Source organism: Chlorocebus sabaeus, chromosome 10 (genome assembly GCF_047675955.1).
Source record: "Chlorocebus sabaeus isolate Y175 chromosome 10, mChlSab1.0.hap1, whole genome shotgun sequence".
NCBI classification, from domain to species: domain Eukaryota; kingdom Metazoa; phylum Chordata; class Mammalia; order Primates; family Cercopithecidae; genus Chlorocebus; species Chlorocebus sabaeus.
In genome coordinates this window covers 126365938-126381249 of record NC_132913.1, presented here as the reverse complement: position 1 = coordinate 126381249, position 15312 = coordinate 126365938, and the positions used below count along the sequence as shown (strand labels likewise).

At 48.4% G+C, this 15312-nt stretch overlaps 2 protein-coding genes across 2 annotated transcripts in view; one reads left to right on the top strand and one right to left on the bottom strand.

Moving 5' to 3' along the window:
• TWIST2 (twist family bHLH transcription factor 2) overlaps positions 1 to 4286 on the bottom strand; it is a 61071-nt gene extending 56785 nt beyond the window's left edge. The window contains exon 1 of the mRNA XM_007966855.3: positions 3617 to 4286. Within this exon, the coding sequence (XP_007965046.1) occupies positions 3652 to 4134 (483 nt within the window). The 5' untranslated portion in view covers positions 4135 to 4286 and the 3' untranslated portion in view covers positions 3617 to 3651. The remainder of the gene's footprint in view (positions 1 to 3616) is intronic.
• Positions 4287 to 4395: 109 nt separating this feature from the next.
• LOC119625261 (uncharacterized) lies at positions 4396 to 7803 on the top strand. The gene has a single exon (XM_038001298.2). It carries the CDS (start codon positions 4883 to 4885, stop codon positions 5444 to 5446), a length of 564 nt encoding a protein of 187 aa, XP_037857226.2. The 5' UTR covers positions 4396 to 4882; the 3' UTR covers positions 5447 to 7803.
• Positions 7804 to 15312: the final 7509 nt, after the last annotated feature.

Genomic DNA, 15312 nt, shown 5'->3' with positions numbered 1-15312 from the left:
ACAGGGTTTTTAAAGACACCAGTGAGAATAGATTAATATAAATACTAAGCTTAAAAACTGTCATAAAAGTTCAGCCTTTAAAATTGGTTTATTAAAATATTTGTTTTTTTTAAAGCCCAGATTTAAACTAAAGTTATGAGTTATAGTGCTCTGCTCAGAAAGAGTTTACTTTATGTGTGGGGGTTTTTTTTATTTTTTTATTTTTATTTTTTTGCCAGGCAAAAGGAATCCGGCATCTGTGCCGTCTACCCAGAACAGAGTGCAGCAAGGATGACGAGAACATGGTGCAGCTCAAGATCTGTCTGAAAATATGAGTTTCAGGAAACCTCAGTGAAGGATTCTATCTCAAATGGCCTCAGACAGACACTGAAGTCTGAGGAAGTCCCTCTCCAGCAGGATGAGCAGTAAGACTTCCCTGATGCAAGGCCGAAAGGACTGCTGATATTTAACGGGACAAGACCCACACCAACAGGTCAAATCCCTACATCAGATCTCGTTGATAAGCATTTTGTAACCAAACATTGCTTATATTCCAGGGAGCTCAGCCTTTCATTCTACTTCTTCTAAACAAGCAAAAGCTCCGTTGGGATTCTGCATTTCTGTTCTTCTCCGCGAAGAACTGATTTTCTAGCATCCCGAATACAGCAGTTAACAAACACCTTTGAGAAGTAAATTTTCAGGAGGGAGGAAAAGGCTAACGTATATTAGATGGTGAAGGGGTCATGCAATTTCTTCAAAGTAGCTAAAAGTTCTCAGAAAAAAAAAAAAGGTTGTTGAGTAAGGGAAACTATTGAAAATCTGTGCACACTTTGCAGAAGTTAGAGAAGATGTTTTCTTTAACCACACAGCAGGGAAGAGGACAAACTTCTGATAAACTAATGGTCACCTTCCCCCATCCTCCAAGCCAGGTGGCCGGGACCCTGCTGCAAAGGCTCAGGCATTTAATGAGAATACTAAAAAAATCCTTTTGAGATTTTTCCATTAGATGAATCCAACTGACTGGCCAAAGACACCTGATTTATTGTCTAATTGTGCTTTTAAATACCAGGCCAAAGAAGAAAGGCAGGATAGATATCAGCACCAGCCGCACTCCACCATCTCTTGTGTTTCTCTTCCTTTCAAAGGACAACTTAGGCTTTGTGCTGCTGTTAGTCTCGACACAGTTTCTTCACATACGTGAAAACATCCCACATCAAACATTAAAATCACTTACAATGTACTGAAATGTCTAGAGATTCTTTACTGATGCATACAATTAATGCTTCTTAGAAATGCTACAAATAAAAACAAATGCTGTTTAGCAACATTTTCAGGAATCAAACCAATTATAATTGTATTGATCTTACAGGGAATAATGAGTTAAAAACAAAAAGAATGACAAGAAGTTTGCCTAACGTGCCTGATAAATAAAAACAAAGTATGTCCAGAATCATTCATGAATAAATTTTTTCCATATTTCTTTTCTCTCCTTTTAGAGTATCTACTTAAAGAAACTAGCTTGTTTGAACTACTCAGTTATAGTCCAGTACATAAAAATAAAAATAAATAGGCTCCTTATAGATCATCGGCTCTCCCACTACCTGTGTAATTATTGATTATATTTTTAAGGACTTTTTTTTCCAAATAAGCTTTTAGCACTGTTTTTATTTATTTATGACATGTATTGCATTTTATTTTTCTATAATCTTTAAAGGTTGCCTATGGCTGATTCTCTAAGTTTTGAGGAGTGAAATTATTTTTAAATTAATTTTAAATGTTCCTACTGAATTCTAGCAGCATCATATCTACTGGTATTTGTTTTCAGTAATTTTCTGGAGGACAGTCTTAACGATCATTACAGTGACATTTTCCTTAAACATGGCTCAACGTGTGTGTTTTTAAAAAGATGACATTCCTCATCTGTTTGTTCTTATTTCAGATGTGCTATAAACCATGAATGAGGTAAAGCATAAATGGAAGCAACTAATGGAAGCTCATTATTTAGGCAGCGAAAACCAGAATTAATGTATTACCCCACTGTAGCGTTTAGTACTCAGCCAATCCAAACTTTCCTAGAGAAATATGTGATTTGAGACACTTTCCATCTGTTTTTGACAAAGACAGGAGAAGATTCCCACAAGTTATTTTCTGCTGAAAATTCTTCTTAAAAAACTATACAGTTATCATTATCTCAGGAGGCTCTTTCATTGAAAGAATTTTCAGTGACATCGAAATAACAGTTGAAAAAATGAAATAAAACCCACCTGTGCTAGATCAGCTTTTCGTGGCCTCGGCAACAACATTCGCAGATATTATAGTACCACATAAAAAAAGAAATAGATATGTTTGGGAGAATAGGCGGCCGGGTGCTCTTGATTAATCTAAATTCCTTCTGTGTGAAGTAGAGACTTTTATAAAAAACATCACAAGATGTGCGAGGAACTAAAACATACTAAGGAGGAAGGATTTTTAACGCGGCCCCAGCAAAAAGAACCCTGTGCCCCTCCATGGCCCAGGATGGCAGATGAGAGAGGGGCTCGCCTGCTCGCAAAGCCTCCGGGAAAGGACGGCGCCTCTGTGGCTCGAGCCTGTCTAAAGGGACTTGAAAGGTGTCTGGTGAAAAGGACCCGGTGCAGGACGCCCTAATCGCTCTTCCAGAGGAAACCAGAACTTCGAGTGCTCCTGGCAGCTGTGTCCCCCGAGCCTTCTCCTCGCGCAGGGAGGGCCCGGCGCGCACCGCCTCCCTGTCCCCCAGACCTGCTTCCCAGCCTGGACCCCTCGCCCACCCCTGCGGGGCTGAACCCAGGACGCGGCACGGGCGGGGCCCCTCCGGGGCACTCCAGGGTCAAGGTTGGGACTCAGGGCTCCCAACTCCTAGGTCGGCTCCACCTGCCCGCGGGCGCCCTGGGGCTCCGCGCGGCTGCGTCCACCCCCCTGCTTCCGCGCTCCAGGATCTGCGCCCTCGGCCCAGGGCCCTTCTCGGGCACTCCCGGCCCTGCGGCTGCTTTGGCCCCGAAGCGCAGGGCAGTTTCCTCTCGTCCTCCCCAGGCAAACCCTGGAGCCGCAGGCCCACACCTCTATGTCTACTGGGTCGGCCAGGGGACCCCAGGCGCCAGCAACTGGGGAGATCTGAGTGTCCGCTCGACGAACGCACTCTACCCATGCCCGGGAAGAGAGCGAAGCCATTAGCCCGATACCACTGGCTCGGGCAGCTTCGCGGGAGGCCTGCGCTGCGGCGGACGCAAAGGGCAGCCGGTCCCCATCTCCCAGTCCCCGGCTGGTCCCAGTAGGTTTTTCCGATGCCCGTTCCTTCCACCGCAAACCATGGACACCCTCACACCACCGAGAATGAAAAATGTGAACATTTGTCTAAGTATCTTCGGACCGCGCCGGGGAAGTCACCGGTCCGCCGGTTCCCAACTGACACCCTCGCGTGGAAGTTTGCACTCAGGGGTGTCCCTGGGACTGGGAGCGTCCCGCCCGCCCGCCTTCGTTGCTAAGAGGAAAAGCGCACGGCATCCACACCACCGCGGTCCGCGGGGCCTTCCCGAGGAGACACGCGCAGGCCCCAGTGCCCCTGCGCCCCTGCCGCCCGCCCCCCGCAGCGGAGGGCGCCCGTCCCGCGCGCAGCACCTACCCTGGCGCGCCGGTCCGGAGGTGGGTGGCGCGGCGCTAGTGGGAGGCGGACATGGACCACGCGCCCTCCATGCGCCACACGGAGAAGGCGTAGCTGAGGCGCTCGTGGGCCACGTAGCTGCAGCTGGTCATCTTATTGTCCATCTCGTCGCTCTGCAGGACCTGGTAGAGGAAGTCTATGTACCTGGCGGCCAGCTTGAGCGTCTGGATCTTGCTCAGCTTGTCAGAGGGCAGCGTGGGGATGATCTTGCGCAGCGCCGCGAAGGCCTCGTTGAGCGACTGGGTGCGCTGGCGCTCGCGCACGTTGGCCAGGATGCGCTGGCTCTGCAGCTCCTCGAAGGACTGCGCGCTGGGGCTGCCCTTCTTGCCGCGCTTGCCCGGGGTCGGGCTGCCATCTTCGCTCGACTTCTTGCTGTAGCGCCGCTTCCGGCCGAAGCGCTTGGGCTGCCGCTCGAGCTCCTCCTCGCTGGTGCCCAGGCTGTCCACGGGGGACACGGGCGAGCTGGAGCCCTCCTCCATGGCGCCCGCCCGGCGCGCGTGGGGCTGGGGGCGCCGGGGCGCCGAGCGCGCGCCGCTGGCCAAGCCCGCGGTCGCCGAGTACACGCTCTCGGAGTTGCTGGAAAGGCTCTGATTTCAAGGCCGGCTTGTGCAAAAACCGAGGTCTCCGGGAGAGGAAGTTATTCTAACTTTTTTGGAAACTCTAGCCGGGCTGGGTTGCTAAATAGTTGTCAGGAGCTAGGGCGGCGCGCTGATTGGCCGCGGTGGCCGGGGGCAGGACAAGTTCTGGGGCCTTCGCCGGCCGCCCCCGCCCCCCGGCGCGGCACTTTCAGTTTTGCCTCCCCCTTCGGCCCCGGCCTCGGAGGGCATCCCGGGGGCCGGGTCCTCGCCCGCCGCCCGCGCCCCCACCCCGAACGCAGGACACTCTCCGGGCGCCCCGAGCCCTAGGCCTGGCCAAGCCTGGCTTTGTCTGCGCCTTAACGTAGAGATCGGCCCCCACTGGGCTTTGGGGGGGGTCTCTCTCTCTCGGCCTGAGGGGCTCGAGAGGCGAGTCCAGCCCCAGATGCGCTCCCCGAAGATAAGGACACAGCCAGGAGCCTCCTCGACCTCTGTGGGTCTTGGCTGCCCCCCCCGGGCGCACAGCTAGTCTGCACCGCGGCCGGCAAGCTTAGGCCTGGGGTCTGGGGAGCTGCGCGGGCAGCAGTCTCGGTGCCCCGACCGCCAGTGTAAGGGCAGTCGGGGACCCCTGGAGACGCCCGTGCCCAAGGACATGCCGCCAAGATCCGTAGAGATGCCACCTTTGGGGCTAGAGTGCATGTCGGGGACCATTTTTCACCCCGGCTTGCTGGGAAGCCCCCGCCTGATGCCTTTACCGAACCTTCTTCTAACTCCTTTAAAACAACGCCACAGCGAGCCTCTGCGGGAGCGCCCGGTGCCCGCCGCGCCCGCCTGCCTGGCCCTGCCCGGGGTTGCTGGGCGCGGGCTGGGGCGCCTGCTGGCCCGCCTTGTCCTGCCCCAGTCTCTGCCCTCCGCCTTCGCTTCGCGGGTCAGCGGAGGATGGAGGGCGCTCCAGGAGCTGCACGAGGCTGCCCCGGGCCCGGCCTCCGCTGCGCTGGGCGCCCGCGGGCAGCTCCGAGCAGGAGGGCGCAGGGTGGCTGGAGTGTGGGACCCGGCCTCGGTGAGCGACACCACGGACCCCGGCCCCCGGGCCATCTGGACGCTGAGCGTGAGCGCGTTTGAAGTGGTTCGGGGGCTCTTTGTTCGCCAGGCCGCTCTGGCTCTGGGCCTGGAGGTGGTTTACGGCTTGGATGCCTTTGAACCTATTCCCAGGTGACCCGGGCTCAATTAGGCCCGGGCCTGAACCTGGCTGTCAGGCAAGCCGCGTGATCAAGGGCGGGCTGGGCCCTTTTATTGAAGTTGAACCCGAGGCCGGGGAGTGCTCGGCCTCCGCTGCTCCTCCGGCAGGCCAGGCGGGCCGCGAGGTGGGGCCCGCGGGCCACGACCACCGCGTTGGGAAACCCGAGAACAGCAGAGAGCGGGTTCTTCACGCCCCTGTCTAAGGGTCCTGGCTCCGGCCGTTCTAGGGGACGTTTTACCAACAATCCGTCAAGGAAGGCAGAACGCCAAGGAGCAGGCCCTCGCATGCATGTGACGCGGTAGCAGCACCCTGCGCAGTGTCTGCGCACCGGACCCGCGGCTTCAGTTCGATGACTAAATGTTCTGCAGAGCCACCGCCCCCAGCCCCACCGGGCCTGACCGCCCTACTTCCTCCGCGCTGGGAAGGCCCACGGCCCCTCTAGTACAGCAAAATAGCTTTCCGGGTCCCTTTCTTCAAAATTCTCAAATAAAAATTTAAGGAACGAGAGAGACAGAGAAGCCAGGTCCCCAGCCGTCCTGCCTGTGCTGGGCTGCATCCCTTCCTGGGGCTTCACGTCAGATGGACAGGGCCTGTTTTTCCCCAACTGGACTTTCCCTGGTTTCTTTGCTCAGAGCAGTAACAGTAGCGATTTGCTGCTTTTTTACCAGCCCTGTGTGGGTCCAAGGACCCAGATCCAGCGACATCTCTCCCTTCCCAGATGCGGAGGGTTTTTACTGAGGAGCAGAGCTGCCTGGTAGCCTGCTTCGCCACCCCTGTCTCCCTGTCTGCGTGCCCCTATGTCACTCTGGCTCTGTCGGTGTGTCTCTTTCGCTGTCCTTCTTTCTGTCTCTCTCTCCAGCAGAGAGAGTTCATACTTTAGTTTGAAAGAGAAACAGCTGAGCTTTGGTCCTGAGCAGCCCAGGGCTCAGCCCAGCCCTGAGGACCAGAGGCCCCGGGGACGCCTTGGAAGGGGAGCGCAAGCTGGGTTGCAGGCTCTTCTCTGCCTAGGGAGATGGGCCTGGAGGATTTCACCTGCAACCCCCGGGGCGCCCAGGTGCTGTCATAACCAGCAGCCGAGTGCAGTCGTCTGGATGCACTTTCTTCATGGCATATCTTTTCTATTTTAAAATACTTTAACAATGATTAAAGTACTGGAGTCTGTGTTACTGACGGGTGCTTGCAGAAAACCTTGGTTAACGGAATTTGGAGTGTCTTTCTTATGCTGTATTGCCAGCCCCTCACAGTCATTACCTGGGCAGTGACCCCTTGCATAAATAGGAGAAAATAAGGCACGGTGGCATTTAGCAGCGTTTCCAAAGTCACCTGCAGGTTGTCTGGGGAAGTGACAGCATTCTTCTCTTTTGAGGAGGGGAATTTGCTGAATTAAAACCCAAGTGAAAATGTCATTAACTTGGGAAATAATACTCAGGTTATTGATTTAGTTTGAGTTTTTTTCTTTCAAAAATTAAGTCAGTGATAAGGCTAATAAAGCCAATGTATTAATAGCATAAGTACTATAATGTATCTCTGTGTGAATATTCTTTGCAGGACCACCCAGGCTCACTTGGACTTGAATTAAATATCACGCAATAAAGATTCACAGAAGTAAATACAGTTCTTGGGGTACTTATTCATTATTGAGTATGGAAAATGCTGTGAATGCTCCTTTCATATATGTAAAAAAGTGTGCTTTGTTTCATGTGACTTTGTGTTTTTTAAAAAAATGACCTAGTGTTCTGAAAGATTCTTCTATTGCACGTTTTCCTTAGGGCAGCAAGTAAGAGAAGGTGATATGTTTTCACAGCGAATTTGATGGCTATTAGTTTGGCTTTAATCTTGCTGCAGTGGAATGACACTGCTGGGATTGTCACCTGGGGATAGTCTTCAAGAATAGGGGCCAGGCATGGTGGCTCACACCTGTAATCATCCCAGCATTTTGGGAGGCCGAGGCGGGTGGATCACTTGAGGTTGGGAGGTCGAGACCAGCCTGGACAACATGGTGACAACCCATCCATACTAAAAATACAAAAATTAGCCCGGCGTGGTGGTGCATACCTGTAATCTCAGCTACTTGGGAGGCTGAGGCAGGAGAATCGCTTGAACCCAGGAGGTGGAGGTTGCAGTGAGCCAAGATCACACCACTGCACTCCAGCCTGGGTGATAGAGCAAGACTGTGTCAAAACACACACACACACACACACACACAAAATAGGAAGACACAATTATACAGCCCCTGGGCTTTCTTGGGACAATAAACTGTGTACTTGCTCAGATGTGAAAAACATTAGTAAACTCTCAGGTGCTATATAAAGCAATGAATTTATGTATTTGAATGCCATTGTCACTACCTTTTGTCAAAATGCCTGCACAGGTGAACCCACCTGAGCTCTTCAGCAGATCCTTTTGTAGTTTAACTCTATGAAGTTCTTCATGGAGCCAAGAGACAAAAACCAAGATATTGTTAAAGGTCTAGTTTCCATTCCCAGTGACGTAGTGGGTTGTTCCCTCCACTTGAATTTAGTGAACTGAGAGCAGATGACAGAGCAGCCCATATTTGTGTGACAGAATCAATCCAACAGATTAATGAATCAATGACATTGATCCAGGGGTTGATAATAGCATCTCCCAGTCAAACAGCACTTCCTTATTTGCAAAGCAAATAGCATTAGCTCAGTAGCAGTCTTACACTAACACAGCGCTCCACTGACACTTTTCCATCAAACCAGTCTTGGTGCCTTCCTTTTGAATTATTCTCTCTTAGACTGAAGTAACAGGGAACATGACCCATTATTTTAAGAAACCACAAATTTTCAGAGATGGCCTCTGGAGAATTATCTGACCAAGTTTTGACATTTCTGTGTAGATTCTAGGGGTCTTCAGCATCATGTTGCTGAATGTTAGAAATACGCTGTCTGGGAAAAAGCTATCCTTGTACCATGCATTGTTGGCTTTATTCTGGCAATACTTTATGCCTCCCTGCAACCACCTGCCACCTCCCGAGATTTCAATCATCCAGCACATTCCCCAGGGTGATAGAGCAGCGGTAGGGGTTGGGGGCCACTGTAAAATCATTTTTCAGTTATAAAAACCAGGGTTGAAGATGCTTCTCGAATCTAGTCGTAAAGTGCAATGTATTCTTGATGATGAGCATCAGAAAGAACACTTTCTGAATGTCAAGTCCAAGAGCCAATCTTCTGCCTAATTTCAGCAATGACACCAGCAGGATGGAATCCTACTTACAAAGAGCCAGAACCTAAAGCCCAAGGCACACATCCTGTACAGGCAGGATTCTCCTTTAAAAATCCCCACTGCTACTTTGGGAGGCCAAGGCGGGCAGATCACTTGAGGTCAAGAGTTCAAGACCAGCCTGGCCAACATGGCAAAACCTCATTTCTACCAAAAACACAAATAATTAGCCGGGCATGGTGGTGTGTGGCTGTAATCCCAGCTACTCTGCTGGGTAAGGCACGAGGAAGGAAATCCTGGTAACTGCTGCAATGTGAATGAATCCTGAAGTAATTGATGCTATATGAAATAAGTCAACACAAAAGAATAAATACTGGCTGGGTGCAGTGGCTCACGACTGTAATCCCCGCACTTTGGGAGGCTGAGGCAGGCGGATCAGCTGAGGTTAGGAATTCGAGACCAGCCTGGCCAATATGGTGAAACCCTGTTTCTACTAAAAATACAAAAATTAGCCAGGCATGGTGATGCACGCCTGCAGTCCCAGCTACTTGGGCGGCTGAGGCAGGAGAATCTCTTGAACCCGGGAGACAGAGGTTGCAGTGAGTCGAGATCGAGCCACTGCACTCCAGCCTGGGTGACAGAGCAAGACTCTGTCTCAAAAAAAAAAAAAAAGAAAGAAAGAAGGAAAGAAGGAAAGAAAGAAGAAAGAGAGAAAGAGAAAGAGAGAAAGAAAGAGAAAGAGAGAAAGAGAGAAAGATCACTATGTGGAAGAGATATCTGTGCACTTGTGTTTATCACACCACTCAAGATATTGAATCAACTTAAGTGTCCATCATGGATGAATGGATACAAAAATCTGATATAAATATAATGGAATATTATTCAGAAATGAAAAGAATGAGCTCCTGTCACTTTCAGCACCATGAATGGAACTGGAGGTCATTGTGTTAAGTGAAATAAGCCAGACACAGAAAGACAAACATCTTGTGTTTGCACTCACATGTGGGAGCTAAAAAATCAAATCTCATGGAGGTGGAGAGTAGGATCATGGTTCCCAGAGGTTGGGAAGAGGAAGGGAGACAGGGAGACAAAGAGAAGTTGGCCAAGGGGAACAAAAATACAGTCATATAGAAGAAATAAGTTCTAGTATTCTGCAGTGCTGTAGGGAAATTATAGTTAACAATAATTTATTGTATATTTCAAAATAGCTAGAAATTAAGTTGTATAATGAATGTTTCCAACAGAAAGAAAGACAAATGTTGAAGATGATGGACATCCCAATTATCCTGGTTTGATTGTTACACATCATGTACAGGTGTCAAAATACCCCAAAAATATGTCCAACCAATATGTCAAGAAAAAAGATAAATGTTATAGATTCCAATCCACATTTAAAAAAAGATAAAAAATAATCCCCTTGAGAAATCCTTTGGGTTTGGGGCTGGGGCCGAGGCACAGCTGCAGTGTAATGGCTCTGCCCTCAAGTGTCTGACGTTGCTAACCCAGCAGTGTTGAATTGCGTCATCTCCTGGTGGCATCATTCCTCCCCGTTTTGGGTCCTCATCCTCCTTTCCAGCTAGCCTCTCTTCTTTCTTCTTGAATTGCAGCAGATGGGAAGATGAAAATGAACTTTTTCAGGCTCTGGAAGCCCTGGTTGGTGAGGTGAACTTCTAGGGATATGTAAGGAAATGGGAAGATGCTTGCACGTTGCTGGTCAGCCCAGGGTGGAGGTGTTGGGTTTTCTTGGCAGCCTGATGTCCAGGCACTGGATGTTGGGAGGTGTGGTCTGCACATCCAGTTCCTGGAAAGGCGCACAGCAGAAGCGCTAGGGCTTGAAAGCTGGCTACAGGAGGAGTGGCTCCTTGATTCCAGGTGGTTCTGGATTCACTGGTTTCTGGATGCCATGAGTCAGCAACTCCAGCTCTGCAGTATGGCTCGGAAGCCAGGCTCGACAGCTCTACCTAGAGCCTGCTCATTCAGCTCCACAAACGATTCTATCATGGCCTCTAATAAGTTGTTTCCTGCTTATGCAATGTGCTCTTTGTTCTGGACTGTGGTTTAGAAGGTGGACGCTAGGGATCCCCCCATCCTTTGGCTTTGACTTCTTGACATCACTAACATTCGCTCTTAAAGTGGAGCTAACACTGGCCTTTGGCACACGTTTTTATTTTATTTATTTTACTATTTTATTTTATTTTTTTGAGGTAGAGTCTCACTCTGTCGCCCAGGCTAGAGTGCAGTGGCATAATCTCAGTTCACTGCAACCTTGGCCTCCTGGGTTCAAGCGATTCTCCTGCTTCAGCCTCCTGAGTAGCTAGGATTACAGGAGCTCACCACCATGCTCAGCTAATTTTTGTATTTTTGGTAGAGACGAGGTTTCACCATGTTGGTCAGACTGGTCTCAAACTCCTGACCTCAAGTAATTCACTTGCCTCAGTCCCTCAAAGTGCTGGGATTACAGGCGTGCACCACTGCACCCAGCTGGCACACATTTTAAAATGCCTTTGAGAGCTAATCAAAGTTGTTCTTGCATCAAACTCATATGACTTTTTCTAACCTGGAATATATACCAAATTTCAATTAAAAAATGAAAACGGAAAGATCAAACAAGACATAAATAGAATCAGAAAGAATAGGGTGTAGGGGGCTGGAATGGGAGCCAAGTCCCTCCAAATAAATCTTGTTGTGTAGATTTGACTTTGGAATCATGTAAATGTTCATATAATTACATACATAAAATCAAGTAAAATGAAAAAAATGAAAATCCCTAAAGAATCAAAAGCAAAATCACACAAATGTACCTTATCAAATGTATATCATATTGGTGTCTTAACCACGCAAACAGAAATAATTTAAACTAGCTTTAAAACACTATAATTGCCTTAACATCCCTAGTGAAATACACTCTAAAGGCAAAAAGAACTGCAGAAAAGGCTTAAACCTTTCAGCATTCATGTTTCTAGTAATAAAATTGCTATTATTATTCCAAAACTATTGTGAGCTAAGCCAAATCAATAATTATGTTCATGTCTTTGGGGATCAAGATCTCCAGCCTCAAAGAAAAGAGGTACGAATGTAAAACAAAAGAAGTTCCCTGGTACAGTGGCTCCTCCCTGTAATCCCAGCACTTTGGGAGGCCGAGGCAGGCAGATCACAAGGTCAGGAGATCGAGACCATCCTGACTAACACGGTGAAACCCCATCTCTAGTAAAAATACAAAAAATTAGCCAGGCGTGGTGGCGTGCACCTGTAATCCCAGCTACTCGGGAGGCTGAGGCAGGAGAATGGCATGAAACTGGGAGGCAGAGCTTGCAGTGAGCCGAGATCTCACCACTGCACTCCAGCCTGGGCAACAGAGTGAGACTGTCTCAAAAAAAAAAAAAAAAAAAAAAAAGTAAGTGAAACCATGTAATTCTAAATTTGTTGGAAACATCAGCTATGGGTTTGGGTCTGTATTTCCTGACCCCAACTACTGAAAAGAACCAGGACAATGAACACCCACTGACAATGAGCACTGCTCGTGTGCAGATTTTGGTCTCTCCTTGAAGAAATGGTTGACTTAGGTCTAGAGTAAAACAAGATAAGCCTGGAGCATCTTACTACACCAGAAGGCAAGGAAGCCATCAATAACTACAATGTTCATGTCAAAAGGACCAGGAAGGGACTAAAGAGTGTTTCCCCACTTCAGGGCAAATGATCATGATTGAGAAAAGTAACTGCAATAGACAGAAACATATCACAGATGGTAAAAAACCTTAAGTCTCAATGTTACTCAAATACAAAACTGATTGGTCATTTTTGGCTGCTGCTAGGAAATGGATTCATGGTCCCAAAAATTGGTAAGTAAAGGGAAAGAATCATGCATGTAACTAGTGTTTCTTACTGAATTATACCTCAATGTAATGTAAGAGTTGATGAAAAAATATTTCACTCTATAGAAGTGTTCCAAATAACAAATGAAAGAGGGATGGTAGAATTATAACATCACAGTTTGCAACCCCCTGACCTAAGAATGGATTCAGGCACTGCTGGTCCATGCTAAGTAATATCATAGAAAGAGAGGTATGCCTCCTAGAGGCAGGACCCAGCACAACTGGAGAAGTTGCAAGTCATCTAGCCCTTGGCTGGGGCAGCCAGTTCCAGGAAATTCAGGGCTAGCAGACAGGCTCAATGGTGTCACCAGGATGCAGTCAGATCTAACCCCTCCTCTGCTCTGCTCCCTCCAGGGGCTCATTTCACTTTGTATAAATGAATGTCTTTGCCAGCATCTGTGAGGCCCACCCAATCTGACAAAGATCATGCCCCATGACCTCTCCAATCCCAGGTTCTATGTCTCCAGCTCACTCCACTCCTGTCACTCTGAGCTGCTGGTAGTTCCTCCCTGTATGGGTCATGTCCCCACACAAAAGCCTATCTGAAACTTCCTGCTCCCCACATAGCCAGGTGGTTGATGTTCTTACAGCCTTCCAATCTATCTCTTATCTATTATCACATAACAAACCACCCTCTAATGTAGTGCCTTCAAACACCAATCGTTATATTTGCTCACAGTTTTGTAGGTCAGCAGTTCAGATTGTGCTCAGCCGGGTGGTTTTTGGTTTGTTTGTTTGTTTGTTTGTTTGTTTTGGCAATCCTGCCTGGTGTCACTCATGTACCTGTGGTCATCTTATGGCTTAAGCCTGATGGCCTCTGTCACAGATCTGGTGGTGGTAGGCACCAGCTCTTACCCCTTGGTGCTCCTGCACATGGCTTCTCCAGCAGGCTGGCTTGAGTTTGTTCTTGCTGTGGTCTCAGGACTCCAACCACAGTCTGAAGAGCACGAGCCCCAAGGCAAATGCTTTCTAAGCTTTTGCTCCTGACATATGTACTAATGTTCCATGAGCTAAGTCACAAGACCAAGCCCAGATTCAAGGGTTTGGCATTAAAGAGTTGATTGGCAGCTCTGTGTGTATGTGTGTGTGTATGTGCATGTGTGTGTGTGTGTGCATGTATATGTGTGTATGTGAGAAGAGGGACCATTGTCACTAGTAGGCTTACTTTGGGATGATCAGCTGGGGACTCAGTCACACTTGGGGGAAGATCCCCCAGTCATTGCTATTTTTCCTTGTGGCTGGCCCCTCTCTCCTGGGAGGAATTCTTCCACCTTCTGCTCTGAGGCAGAGGCTTGGGTTCCAGTGTCTTGGGAGACTTAGGAGGGGAAGGGACCTAGGCAGGGGATCTCACCATTCGGAATGTGGATTTTCACATATTTAACCTTTTCTCAGTACAAACCCTCTCATCTCTCAGCACTGCCAGGTTCTCCTTTTGGGCTCAGATTTTCCAGAGTAACTTTCCAGCTCCTTCCAGGCTTGCCCCCATGATGATTACCTCCCATCAGGTCCCTCCCACCACACATGGGAATTATGGGAGCTACAATTCTAGATGAGATTTGGGTGGGCACACAGTGAAACCATATCACATTCTCACTGTCCTGCCCTGATTTTTAGTCTTCAAATTTGTCATTCACATCCTATGCCCTCTCTTTCCCACCCTGCTCAGCTCCCTACTCATTTAACTTCTTTAAACATAGCACTTTCAAATGAAGGCTTGTGGAGGGATCATATAAATCACGGTGGCATCTCTCCTCACTGGGGATACACCCTAATTTTAAAAAATGTGGCTGGACATGGTGGCTCACACCTATAATCCTAGCACTTTGGGAGATCTAGTTGGGCAGATCACCTGAGGTCTGGAGTTCTAAACCAGCCTGGCCAACATGGTGAAATCCTATCTCTACTAAAAATACAAAAATTTGCCAGGCATGGTGGCAGGCGCTTGTAATCCCAGCTACTCAGGAGGCTGAGGCAGAAGAATCGCTTGAAATTCATCTCAAAAAAAAAAAAAAAAAAACCCAACCAACCAACAAACAAAAACCTATGCTTTTTATTGTACAACTATGGGAAGAAATTAATCAAACATAGCAAATTATTAATACAGTACCTTCTAATTAATCATGATTTAGTGTGCTTCATATTGTGCTAAGAAGTGGAGTAGGAGCCAATAGATAGACACTTTTTTTTTTTTTTTGAGATGTAGTCTCACTCTGTTGCCCCGGCTGGTATGCAATGGTACAATCTCAGCTCATTGCAACCTCCACCTCCTGGGTTCAAACAATTCTCCTGCCTCAGCCTTCTGAGTAGCTGGGACTACAGGTGCATGCCACCACACCCAGCTAATTTTTGTATTTTTAGTAGAGACAGGGTTCCACCACCTTGGCCAGGCTGGTCTCGAACTCCTGACCTCAGGTGATCCACCCACCTCAGCCTCCCAAAGTGCTAAGATTACAGGCGTGAGCCACCTCTCTGGGATGACAGATACTTTATAAGACAGCATGCTGAGGGATGTAATGGGGTTTTGAATCCAAGCTGAGAAGACTGAGAAGAGAAGGATCTGCAGGGTTTGGGGTGCCCAGAAAGACATCAGTAAAGGGCAAGTGTGATGGTGAATATTTTCAACTTGATTGGATTTAAGGGTGCAAAGTACTATTCCTGGGTGTGTCTGTGACAGTGTTCCCAAAGACTAACATTTGAGTCAGTGGACTAAGACAGGCAGAGCCACCCTCAGTCTGGGAGGGGACCATCTAATCAGCTGCCAACAAGGCTAGAATAAAGCAAGGA